General features: G+C 48.6%; 1 protein-coding gene across 5 annotated transcripts in view; it reads right to left on the bottom strand.

The window, feature by feature from the left end:
• Positions 1-13,411, bottom strand: part of GALNT18 (polypeptide N-acetylgalactosaminyltransferase 18) — a 699,281-nt gene that overhangs the window by 260,204 nt on the left and 425,666 nt on the right. For all 5 annotated transcript variants that reach the window (XR_012903608.2, XR_012903609.2, XM_075927908.2 and 2 more), the window contains one exon: positions 179-362. Coding sequence is in view for 3 of the 5 variants with exons in the window: in XM_075927908.2 (XP_075784023.1) it covers positions 179-362 (184 nt within the window). In the remaining 2 variants the exon portion in view is untranslated. The remainder of the gene's footprint in view (positions 1-178; positions 363-13,411) is intronic.

Genomic DNA, 13,411 nt, shown 5'->3' with positions numbered 1-13,411 from the left:
TATTACAAACAATACAGTTTTCATAATTATCTCTGTATTTAAATTTACGTCAAAAGATTTGTATATACCTCATCCCCTATAAACTGGATATATATCATGCTGTAATTTATGAATGGCAAGCAGAAAAGTTCCACCTACTCAGCTCATCAATAATTGCAAGAAGCAGCAAGGCACATACCATCCTACGTTGAATTCCACATGAGCATCAAAGAGAGCAACAACTGGCGCTGTGGCTGCTCTCCATCCACTTACTCGAGACCGGATCAGCCCCTCTTGCTTGCTGTGTCGGACCACCTTGATGAATCCAGGCTTCCGCATATTTACCTCATTGACATACTCCTTTAGTTTCTCCTTGAGTTCTTCTGTACATGGGGAAATAATAAAACATTAAGAACAATAAAATACATCTATTAAACTGTTAGGGAAAACATTGACAAGGGATAAAACTTCTGAAGTACAAGAGATAAGGGAGCACAGAAAGAAAACTATTCTGTGATGAAAACAACATACAACAAAACTCTGTTACACTGAATTGGTAGAGATAGTCTGTTGGGCATCAACTGAGATTAGAGGACAGGACAAAGCCACCAAGGGCATTTCTACATTAGGAAATAATTTCAAAATAAATTATTTCAAAATAATAACTCCCAGAATAACTATTTCAAAATAGCGTGTCCACACTACAGGGAAGCCTCGAAATTAGTCGGAGGCAGACTCCCCTAACATGGATGTGCTACCTTGATTTAGAGCCGCAGGAAGCACTGGGAAGTAATTATTTTGAATGACTCTAGGACAGGGGTGGGCAAAAGCCTCTCAGTGGGCTGCATCCAGCCAGCCTAGGGCTTTGATCCTGCCTGCATTGCTGTTGCAGGCTCTGCCCCCAGTGCATTATCTGGGAGCCAGAGCCCCGTGAGCCCTTTTAACTCTCTATTGCAAGGGCTCCCATGTGTCCAGCTCCCAGGCAATGCTATCAGTGGAGCAGGGAGCCTTTTCAACTCTCTATTGCAAGGATTCTTATGAGCCCTTTAAATAGAAGCAGTTGAAAGGGCTCTAGCACAGGGCTTCCTGTGAGCTGCATGCCGGCATGGCCACCCAGCCCTTTTCTAAGCCCACACAGAGGTTCAGAGCTCCACACTAGCACGGAGCTCAGGCTGGGAAAGAGGGGGGCAGACATTCACTTCCTCGTGGTAGAGGAGCAGAAGCAGCAGCAGCTGCCTGCTGTACTAGCTCCAGCCTCTACTGCGGTCCTTCCCCTTCCCTACCTCCTGGTGGGTCTGGGTCACAGGGGATTATGTGACCCAGATCGTGCTGAAGCTGCTGCTGAAGGAAAGGAGGGACCTTTGCTTCATTGCCTGCAACTAAACATGTGGGAAAAGCTGGGTAAGTTACAGGCCTCCCAGATCGGCTCAACTTTCCTGCCTCTTTCTCAAATCCTCCCCTGACCTAAGAAATGCTAACAATGCAGCAGCCTCCCCCCTTCCTGCTTCTCCCCTAGTCCTCCCTTGGGGGGTCTGGGATCCCCTGTGTTACACGTCCCCGCTGTGTGTGCCTATGCCACATTTGCATGATGACATTTCAAGCAAAGTTTAAAGAGGTATTAATAGCTTAAGATAAAGAAAAAGTTTATTTTAACAGAATTGTTTTATCTGTTGCAGGTATCTAAAACTCTGATCTTAATATGATTTGTTTTTAAAATCCTGTGTTACTAATTAATACATGGTAAATTGTATTACATTAAGGCCAGGTCTTTGCTATGTGGTAGAGTTCTGGCTCTTATGAGTCAGAAGTAACAAGTGATGCTGTTTTGTAGGATGAAACCTTCCTTACAAGCTCTTTGAAACATGCATCTGTCTGTTAGAAAGGCTGATGATACATTCACTGCACGGTCTCAGAGGGGTAGCCCTGTTAGTCTAACTAAAAAAACTTAAAAAACAACAATGGTCTTGTAGCACCTGAGGGTATGTCTACACTACAGCGCTAATTCGAACTAACTTAGTTCAAATTAGTTAATTCGAACTAAGCTAACTCGAACTAACGCATCTAGAACTAAAAACTAGTTCGAATTAGCGTTTTGCTAATTCGAACTAGCGCGTCCACATTAAGTGGACCCTGAAGTGGGGTTAAGGATGGCCTGAAGCGGGGTTAAGGATGGAAGGGCATCAGAGGAGGACTCAGAGCGTGGAGATGCTGTCTCAGGCTAGCCGAGGGCTGTGCTTAAAGGGTCCCGACCCCCACCCCGGACAGACAGTTCTCAGGGGTGCCCTGCTTGCAAAGCAGTCCTGGCTTGGAGTGCCCTGAGTGCCCACACTGGGCACATCACAGCACTCGGCCATCAGCCCGGCTGCACTTGCCGCAGGCTGCCATCTGGGGAGAGGCGGCAATTGGGGGGCTGCAGGAGAGCTTCCACCCCCAGAAGCCCGCAGAGCCAGCCCAGTCCTCCCCATCGGGGGCTCGTGCCCCATTCCTCCCTCACCTCCTTCCACTTACCCTTCCCTAGCCCCTTTTCTTGATGTACAAAATAAAGGACAATTGTGTTCAAAAATGGAATCTGTCTTTATTGGACAAAACTCAGGGAGACTGGGAAAAGGAGGTGGGAGAGGGGAAGAGAGAGGCTGGGAGAGGGGAGGGCATCTACAATGATCAGGGGTTGGGAACAGGTCCCATATGAAGAGAGGCTAAAGAGACTGGGACTTTTCAGCTTAGAAAAGAGGAGACGGAGGGGGGACAGGATAGAGGTCTCTAAAAGCAGGAGTTGGGTGGAGAGGGTGCATACAGAAAAGTTCTTCATTAGTTCCCATAAAGAAGGACTAGAGGACACCAAAGGAAAGGAATGGGTAGCAGGCTTCAAACTAGTAACAGAAAGTTGTTCTTCACAAAGCAAAGAGTCAACCTGTGGAACTCCTTGCTGCAGGAGGCTGTGAAGGCTACAACTAGAACAGAGTTTAAAGGGAAGTGAGATCAAGTCATGGACGTTGGGTCCATGGAGTGCTATTAGCCAGGGGGTAGGAGTGGTGTCCCTGCCCAAGGTTTGTGGAAGGCTGGAGAGGGATGGCATGAGACAAATGGCTTGGTCACTGTCTTCGGTCCATCCCCTCCAGGGTCCCTAGGGTTGGCCGCAGTAGGCAGACAGGCTACTGGGCTAGATGGACCTTTGGTCTGACCCAGGACGGCCATTGTAAGCTCAGGGCTCAGGGTCGGGGGTCTCAGTGGACCCCCTTGATTCTCTTGCACACCTGCCCAAGCTAGCCACTTTCCTGTGCCTAGTGCGGAGATTGTGGACAAGGTCCACGATGTCCGCACTAGCCCAGGCAGGTGCCCACCTCTTGCGGTCCCGGACAAGCTCCCGGGAGCTGCCAGCCTGGTCCCGGGAAGACGGGGAGGGCTGGAGGGCATCGGGTGGCTGGCTCGATCCGTGCCAGGTGCAGGGTCTGCTGGCTGGGTGCTGGCAGGCTTGCACCCGGCACGGGCACCGTAGCCAGCCCGTGCCTCTTTAAGGCACACCCCTTAATTCGAACTAGCTAGTTCGAACTAGGCTTAATCCTCGTGGAATGAGGATTACCTAGTTCGAACTAAGCACTCCATTAGTTCGAATTAAATTCAAACTAACGGAGCGCTAGTGTAGCGCCTATGAAAGTTAGTTCGAACATTTGTTAGTTCGAACTAACTTTGTAGTGTAGACATACCCTTAGAGACTAACAAAAATATATAAATAATATCATGAGCTTTCCTGGGCACAGTCCACTTCCTCAGCCCTGGGTAATGTTCATTTTCTTTTAATTTGCTTTCATATTAAATAATCATAAGCATTGCTCCTTGTTAATTATCCCTTGTTTTAATATATTTTCTTCCACATCTATGGACTACTTAAATTGATGACAGATCCACACACAATCTCAATACTGGTGTTGAGCATAAGAAATGTCAACCTGCCCCAAAGAAAATTCAATTCGTCCAAGGATGGAAAATCTTAGAGGGAACAAGGCTCTAGCATCCCTGGCAGCAACAATGGGACAGCAAGCCCCTTTAAATAGCAGGAATTGAAAGAGTTGGCAGCTCCTGTCCCCCACTAACATGAGGCCTGGGAGCCACATGGGAAGCATGAGCCCTTTCAAGTCCTGCTATTTAAAGGCTCTGCCCCTTCTGCCCAAGGCACTGTCCCTTCTATCCAACTGTTCTCTAGCACCAGAGTCAGGAAGAAGAGGAGAACAGCAGCGTGCATTTAACAGCATGGCACCTGCCCACTGCCTTGGGAAATCTTGCCCTCACCCGCGTCGTGCCACCATGCAGTCTCTCTGCTCCTCTGCCCATGGCAATTCAGGAAGATTTGGGCGACATGGGAGAGCAAATAAAGATATGAATGTGGTATGAGATTCCCTCCTACATGCAGAGCCTTTACAAGGCCTATCCACTGGAGCCCTGTGCTGGACTATTTTTGTATACTGCTCCCATTATTACAGTAGTGGATCCCAGACCTTCTGCAGACCTCTAATATGCATCATCTGAGGCTCAAAATTCGCCTAGGTGTTGCCTAGGTCTTGTGCACTGGTGTGAGGCTCTATATACTGTGACATTTTCCTCATGTAATTTCTAGGCCTTCAAATCAAAAGAAATCACTGACCCCACTTTCCCCCTAAATTTACTGTTCAGTAAAACAGTGTTCCCTCTAAGCTGCGGGGCAACCCAGATTCACAGGTGATCCATCAGCCCCGCCCAGTCAGTCAGCTCCTTGCAGGGAGCCCTGAGCCTCTGTCTGGGCGGGGCTGATTAATCACCTGAAAAGCTTGGCTCCCCACAGCTTAGAGGGATACTGCAGTAAAACCTATTTAAGATTTATAACACTAGACCTGGGTGGGGTCCTTTTTTGGGTCGGGGACACACACAAGTGAGAAGCAAAGCAAGAAGCCCCTGACTGAAAAGGAGAAAGACACTCCCCATGTTCCCCTTGCACACCAGAGCCTCAGGGGACACAGGCTAGAAGATTTTGTGCACCGGGATCCCTAGTGCTAAGCCTCGGGAGCCAGATCCAGGGAAGCTGGGGGCCGCATCTGGCTTCTGGGGTAGAGAGCCCAGCCACTCCTTCTGGGACTCCCTCGCCTGCTGTTTCTGCTCTAAAGCTGTTATGGCTCACTCTCCAGCTCTTGCTCTCTCTCCTTCCTTTACCTCTCCTCCCATCTCTCAGGGTTTGTCTACACTACCCTCCTAGTTCGAACTAGGAGGGTAATGTAGGCATACCGCACTTGCAAATGAAGCCCGGGATTTGAATTTCCCGGGCTTCATTTGCATAAGCGGGGCTCCGCCATTTTTAAATCCCCGCTCGTTCGAACCCTGTGCCGCGCGGCTACACGCGGCACGAACTAGGTAGTTCAAACTAGGCTTCCTAGTTCGAACTACCGTTACTCCTCATTCCACGAGGAGTAACGGTAGTTCGAACTAGGAAGCCTAGTTTGAACTACCTAGTTCGTGCCGCGTGTAGCCGCGCGGCACAGGGTTCGAACGAGCGGGGATTTAAAAATGGCGGAGCCCCGCTTATGCAAATGAAGCCCGGGAAATTCAAATCCCGGGCTTCATTTGCAAGTGCGGTATGCCTACATTACCCCACTAGTTCGAACTAGGAGGGTAGTGTAGACATACCCTCACTCTCCCCTTCCAATGGGGAGCCTTTTAAATGCAAGCCAGCAGTGGAGTCAGCTGGTCCCAAACTGCCTGGGCCAATTCCCTATCAATGTTTCTCATTGTCCTGCCATCCTCTGATTCTATTTAGCAAGTCTTTTATCCTTTTTGGGCTGCCTTCCTCCCCCTCTGCAGTAGCCCTCTGGCCTGACCCTGCTATAAATTATGCCAGTGTACCTGGTAAAACTTCCCTATGTAGTCAAGCACTAAATAGACAAGACAGACAAATATGTAGGAGTATAAACAGAAGCATAAAACACATAAAAAGGAAGCATGTACAACAATTAAGTGCACTGTACTATCACCAAAATCTCATTTGCCATTGAACATTAACTAACATGCCATAAAATGAAGTGTTAACCCATAAAATTACTTGCATAAACAAGTATGATATTGCAGTAATGAATGAGGTAGTAGTTACAGTATGTAAACTGCATTTTTGAAAAATATGTCTGGAAAGAAAACCCAGTTATTTCTTATGAACTTTTTTTAATGAGTGTTTCAAAGAGAGGAGGACAGAATACAGAATAAAAATGAACTTATGCTTCCCCACATGTGCAGCTCTTTTTTTGCTCTGACAACACATTTCTTTCTCTGCTCAAATGATTCTGCAATTTCTTCTCTTTTCACAGCAAATCAGAGCAAGAATGGTGATCGCAATAGAAAAGAATCATTTCCTAATTAAACGATTATTCCTTTTTTACCAACAATTATTGTAGCTTTGGATCAAAGATGCGTGCATGTGATAATGCAATATGTAGCATGAAAATGTCCAATTAACATGCACTCCTCATTCTTATTATTATTTATGTGGGTTGCACTCAGAGTTCTCATAGTAATCAGGGTCCACTGCCATAAGCAATATACAAACAAAGAAGCTTATCTGGAGTAGAAGCAAAGAGAGGACTGGGATAGGTGTTAGATTAGGGTTCAGAAGATCAAGTTCAAATCATTGCCCTGACATGCGTTTCCTGTGAGACCATGAGCAAGTCACTTCATACATCTGTGTCTCAGTTTTCCATGTATAAAATAAGAAAAACAAATACTCCTTTTATCCTTTAGTCTATTTAGATTAGATTCCCATGGGAAAAGAACAGTCATTTATTGTGTTTCTGTACAGTGAGATCATAAACTTAGGGCTTCTGGGTCCTATCGTAATGTTGCCTCTTGACCTTAGGAGTTGGCTAACATATAGGGCCTTGTCAAACTGACTTACTTCACTTACAAAGACTGTCCACAAAGCTTTGTTTCCCTGAACATCGGGGAAGCAAACAGCAGCAAGCAACCAGAAGTCCAAACCTAGTTTCCAGCCTGTCTTGTACGCCAAGGAGCTCTGTCTCGGTTCCTTCTCAAGGTCAAGCTGCCATCTGCTTCACTGGCTTTCTTTTCCCCTTCTACTACTGATAAACACAGACACACACAGCTTCCTCAATCAGTGACTTTGCCTAAATTTTCAACCAGTCCCAGGAAAATCTGAATTAGTTCCTGTCAGGCCTCCCAAGATGGACCTTGAATTGGGGTGGCTGCTATTGATTCAGCTATCACTAAAAAAAGGAATGTTTAATTGTTCTCTCATTTAGCACGAATAAATATGGTGGCTAGCTCCAAAACCATACAGTGCAACAGTAACACAAAATAATAAATAAATTCTAAGAAAAAGAGCTCATCAGTGTCTTTTTTTGCTACTCTTATATGTTTATAAAGATGAAGCAATTCTCTGTAACATCTTTCATTTAAGTGTTATTTTGACTACATATACAATACAGGCAGTCCCCGGGTTATGTACAAGATAAGAACAAACCTACAGTCCCTAAGTTGAATCTGTATGTAAGTTGGAACTGGTGTCCAGATTCAGCCGCTGCTGAAACTGATCAGTTTCAACAGTGGCTGAATCTGGACGCCAGTTCCTACTTACATACAGATTCAACTTAAGAACCCCAGGCATCCCCAAGTCAGCTGCTGCTGAAACTGATCAGCGGCTGATTCCAGGAAGCCCGGGGCAGGAGCTTCCTGTAGTCAGCCACTGGTCAGTTTCAGCAGCGGCTGACTTGGGGACGCCTGGGGCAGAGCAGCTGGGGTGCTGCCGGGTTGGTCCAGTAGCACCAAGGAGCGGTGCTGCGGGACCAACCGGCAGCGTCCCACCTGCTCTACCACAGGCCCGGGGCTTTGCTCCACGTCTCCCTAGTCTGCCGGGGGGGGGGGGGCACTAGCTGCGCCCCCCCCCCCCAGCAGACCAGGGACACGGGGAGCAAAGCCACAGCGGCGGCGGGGTGCCGCGCCTCTGAGGCTTTGCTCCAGGTGTCCATGGTCTGCTGGAGATGGTCCCCAGCAGACCAGAGGCACCGGGAGCAAAGCGGCAGCGGCGGTGGAGTCCCGCGCCTCCCCGGCTTTGCCACAGCAAAGCCTCAGAGGCGCGGGACCCCTCCGCCTCCCTGGCTTTGCTCCGGGTGTCCCTGGTCTGCTGGAGACGGTCCCCAGCAGACCAGAGGCACCGGGAGCAAAGTAGCAGCAGCGGCGGGGTGCCGCGCCTCTGAGGCTTTGCTCTGGCAAAGCCTCAGAGGCACGGGACTCCGCCACCGCTGCCGCTTTGCTCCCGGTGCCTCTGGTCTGCTGGGGACCGTCTCCAGCAGACCAGGGACACCGGGAGCAAAGCCGCAGCAGATGGTCCCCAGCAGACCAGGGGCACCCGGAGCAGCTTTTCTCGTCCCGGAGGTCGAGGTGGCGGGACCGCTGCGCTCTGGGCGGTCCCGCTGCCTGTGAGCTCCGGGGCGAGAAAGCCCCGTTCGTAAGTGCAGATCCGACATAAGTCGGATCCGCGTAACTCGGGGACTGCCTGTATAGGTCTGGATTTCTTTCAGAGAAGTTAACTTTATTTCCTCATCACTAGTCTTCTTTCACAGTCTAATGTTAATTTGTCTGTTTAAACCAACTGTCAAATCATCTAAAAAAACAATCCCCCAAAAATAAAGATAAAGAGAAGGCAGGATCTCACACCAGACTTCTAGGATAGCAGCAATCTGTCACTTTGCACACAGGGAGTATTGCACTCCAGATCAAAAGCAAACCCTTTGAGCATTGTATGAATGAAAATTTAAGTCTGAAATGATTCAAGTTAATTGATGGTTGGATCACTATAGTACACAAGAGAAAGTTCTAGTGGGAAAACATCTGCTCAGCGTACGGTGGCTGTCAAAAATGCTAACCGAATGTTAGGAATCATTAGGAAATGAACAGATAATAAGACAGTAAACATCATAATGCCACTTCATTAATTAGTGTTACTCCCACTTCTTGAATACTGCATACAGTTCTGGTCACCACATTTTAAAAAGATATATTGGAACTGGAAAAAGATACAGAGAAGGGCAACAAAATAGTAAGGGTATGGAAGAACTTCTATATTAGGGGAGATTAGAAAGATAGGGACTTTTCAGACTGGAAAAAAGATAATTAAGAGAGGATAGTCTAGAGGTCTAGAAAAGCATGAATAGTGTGGAGAAAGAATAAAAACATTATTGATTCCTTCACAACTAAAGAGTCACAGAAGCACTTCACACAAAGCACAGTCAACCTGTGGAATTTGTTACTAGGGGATGTTGTGAAGGCCAAAACTATAACAGAGATTTAAAAAATTAGATACATTCATAGAAGGTACATCTATCAATGGCTACTAGTCAAGATGGTCAGGGATACAACCCCATGCTCTGTGTATCCCCAGCCCCTGACTGCCAGAAGCTGGGACTAGACAGCAGGGACTGGATCACTCAGTGATTGTCTGTTTCCTTCATGCCTTCAGACATATATGGCATTGTCAGAAGATGGGTTACTGGGCTACATGGACAACTGGTCTGACTCAATATGGCCATTCTTCTGGTTTTTATAGGTCATTAACACAGGTTTACATTCACACTGAGGCTACATGTACACTGCAGGTTTCTTGCACAAGAAGCTTTTTGCGGCAGAGATCTACCACAAAAAATTCTTGCGCAAGAGCGCATCCATACTACAAGGCTACGTCTAGACTGGCATGATTTTCCTCAAATGCTTTTAACGGAAAAGTTTTTCCATTAAAAGCATTTGTGGAAAAGAGCATATAGATTGGCATGGATGCTTTTGTGCAAAAACACTTTTTGCGGAAAAGCATCCATGCCAATCTAGACGCGGTTTTGCACAAGAAAGCCCCGATCAGCATTTTCGCCTTCGGGGCTTTTTTGCACAAAACGGTTCTCAGCTGTCTACACTGGCCCTCTTGCGCAAAAGCATTTGCGCAAGAGGGCTTTTTCCCGAACGGGAGAGTCATTGTATTTGCGGAAGAACACTGACAATCTTACATTAGATCGTCAGTGTTCTTGCGCAAATTCAAAGCGGCCAGTTTAGACAGCTGGCAAGTTTTTCTGCAAAAGCACATGCTTTTGCGGAAAAACTTGCCAGTCTAGATGCAGCCCAAAAGTGCATCGTGAAAATGATGTTCTTTTGTGCAAGAGAGCGTCGAGACTACATGGATGCTCTCTTGAAAGAAACCTCTGATTGCCAATTCACAGAATAGCCACCAGACCACCTGTGCTTTTTTTGATTGGCTCTTTTTCTGCAAAAACCACCTGTTGCCCGTCAACACACACATTTTTGTGCAAGAACTCTTGCGCAAAAAGGAGTTATTCCTCATAAAAAGAGGAATACCTACACTGCAAAAACCCTTCTGTTCTTTTGATTTACTGAAAATTTACTTGCACAAAAAATGCTCTTGAGGTGTGGACGCTCCACAAGTTTTTGCGCAAAACCCCCTACAGGGTAGATGTAGCCTGAGATTTATCAAGAGGGGAAGTGATATCCCCTCTTGATATTCTCTTAATGAGAATATCAAGATCATGATCTCTGAACAGGATACTGGCAGCATGCAAAACTGGAGATCAGTTTAGATAATTAGCTAGTTGATTAATTACTGATAAGGGAGATGAGCTCATTATATTCCAGAACATTTCCAGGACTGCTTCTCATTGAATCAGGACTACGGATCATTATACACATTACTTATACAATAGCATTCTACTTTCAATCAGATTTGCTGAAGGTCCTTCCTGTGGAAGTTTAACTGAAAAGCAGGAAACGTACTATTTAAGATTTGTAGTTTGCTTATGTAAAACAAGAGCACATATTCATTACTTCCTTCTGTAATATTCCAACAACTGTAACAAGCACCCAGTTTTCAAACCAACACCTCCACTGGTTTAATTAAAAAAAAGTGCTTATGTTATTGAGATACTAACGTTATTGCAATAGGGTGACAGCTTCTTGTTCCCCAAGTGCAATATAGTGATGATGGCTGTAACGATGTGGGGAGGATGTTCATAGCCTCATGATAGCATGGGTGTAACATACACATTGGGGCTACATCTACACTACAGGGTTTTTGTGCAAGAAGCTTTTTGTGGAAGAGACCTTCCGCAAAAACTTCTTACGCAAAAACGCGTCTGCACCTCAAAAGTGCATCTCAAAAGCAATATGCTTTTGCACAAGAGAGCGTCCACACTATTGAACGCTCTCTCACATATGAAGCCCCCAGGAACTGGATCTAGCAGGGCTTTAGGTCACCAGTTGCTCTTTAGTGCAGTTGCCCGAGCCCTGCAGAGACTCACACTTAAAGGGACCCCTCTGGACAGCCGTTTCTCTGTTTCTGCTGCCTGCTTGCAGACCTCTCTTGAGGGACAGCAAAGCTTCAGTAGTGCTTGTTGTGGTTGCCCTGTGCTTTTTGGCAAGGCCACAGCTTTATGCCTTCTTGCTGTTTGCTGTGGAGCTGGAGATGCTCCTGGGAGCCTGTGCAACAGGGTGTCATGGACGTCGCACATGATGCCGACATGTTGCTTCATGAGCTCTTCCCCAGGCCTGGCCCGTCTGCGGCTCCCCTGGACTCTGGCAGCTGACTGCGGTGGTGTGGCTGGGCCCTCCGTCCTGGCTGGTCCAGCTGTGGAGAACACACTAGAGGGAGGGGCCATCAGTCCTCCCTGCACACACATTCCTTGTGGCTGTGCCCTCCTCTGTGAGTGGTGGCCACCCTGTCTGTGGCCCGCAGGATGGCCCATGTGCAAGGCCATGTGTGGCCTGCACAGCATGCCTTGTCTCACACGGGCCCCGATGGGACCAGAAGACTGTGCTGCCCTCTTTCCCCACTTCCCTTGCCTGGACACACACACCATGGTCAGGCAGGCAAGGGAAGTGTTCAGCCACAGTGGATCCCCGCATGGGCGGCAGAGGAGCCATGAGCAGCCTGGCTCACCCTGAGGTCTGCACACACAGCAGTGGCTCGCTGGGCTATCTGTGGGAGCGGCTGCTGCTGGGAGCGGCTGCTGCCTCACATGTGTATGCATGCCTGAGTGCAGCACTCCTGGGTGTGTGTGAGGTTGTGCTTGCGCCCTTGCGGCTAGTCTGCTCGTAGCTGAGTGCTCCCCCGCCCTGGCTGGCAGCAGTGCTCCCAGGCACGTGGAGGTGATGGCTGCTGTGGTCATGTGCTGCACCCTCCCACTGCACGTGGTTGCATGTGCCCAGTCTGCAGCAGTATGTGCTCACCTAGCAGCCCGTGTGACACTGTGCCCCTTGCCCCCTGTGCGCCCACCACCACGGCCCTGTGTGTGTGTGTGTGTGTGTGTGTGTGCGCACGCGCGTGCGTCAACATACCTGAAGAGCCCTCCCAGGACTCTGAGGAGGCCTGGGAGATGTCCAGGCTGGCAGGGGCTGCCTCCAGGGACAGGGTGATGGTCCTGCTGTCCTGGTCATCCTCATCCTCCTCCGTCGGGGGCTGGACATGCCCCTCTGTCTCCTCTGCCTAAGGGACAGGCTCCGGGGACTTGAGTATGGGCTGCTCCAGGCCAGAGTCCACCACGATGGAGGGGGAAGAGGGTTCCCTCCCCCCCAAGGATCTGGTGGAGCTCAGCATAGTAGGGGCAGGTTTGGGATCTTGTCCCTGAGCATCCCCTCTGCTTCCTGGCCTTAATGTACCCTTGATGGAGCTCCTTCACCTTAGCCCAGGGCTTGCTCTATGGTCCGTGCAGGGTCACCTTGCTCTGCCAGGTATACGGCCATGCAGGAGAAGATCTCTGCATTGCGGTGTTTGGCCCTGGGCCAAACACCTGCAGGGATTCCTCCTCGTCCCACAATTCCAGGAGGGTGGTGATTTCAGGGCCATTCCAGGTGGGGGCATGCCTCTTGGTCCCCCTAGGGGAATCCTGTGCCCCCGTGGTTGGTCCCTGGAAGGGCCAGAGGGGTGCAGGAGAGCTTGCTGGGAGGCTATTTGTGGCAGAAGCAGAGCTGCATGGTGAAGGCACCTGCTTCCTGCAAACTTCCTGCCACAAGGTTTGTGCAGGGTGCCTGCAGATTTAAGGGAGGCCAGCAGACAGGAACTATAGAGTCCTGATGAACTTGGCCAGAGTGGCCAAGAGGCCACACCTGTTTTTTCCTAGAGGCCAATTCTTTCGCAAACCCCCCTGTGGAGCGTTCACACACACCTTTTTGTGCAAGAGCTGTAGCACAAAAAGGAGTTATACCTTGTAGAAAGAGGAATACCTACACTGCAAAAAGCCCTCTGTTCTGTCGATTGACTGTAGAATTACTTGCACAAAAACGCGCTTGAGGAGTGGATGCTCCACGAGTTTTTGTGCAAAAACCTTGTAGTGTAGATGTAGCCTGGGAAACTAGATGAAGTGTCCTCCAGCTCTTCCCACGGGTGCCCTACTGACCATTCTGTCCGCAC

Source organism: Pelodiscus sinensis, chromosome 5 (assembly GCF_052426305.1).
Source record: "Pelodiscus sinensis isolate ZL-2025 chromosome 5, ASM5242630v1, whole genome shotgun sequence".
Lineage (NCBI taxonomy): Eukaryota > Metazoa > Chordata > Testudines > Trionychidae > Pelodiscus > Pelodiscus sinensis.
This window is presented reverse-complemented; position numbering and strand designations above follow the sequence as displayed.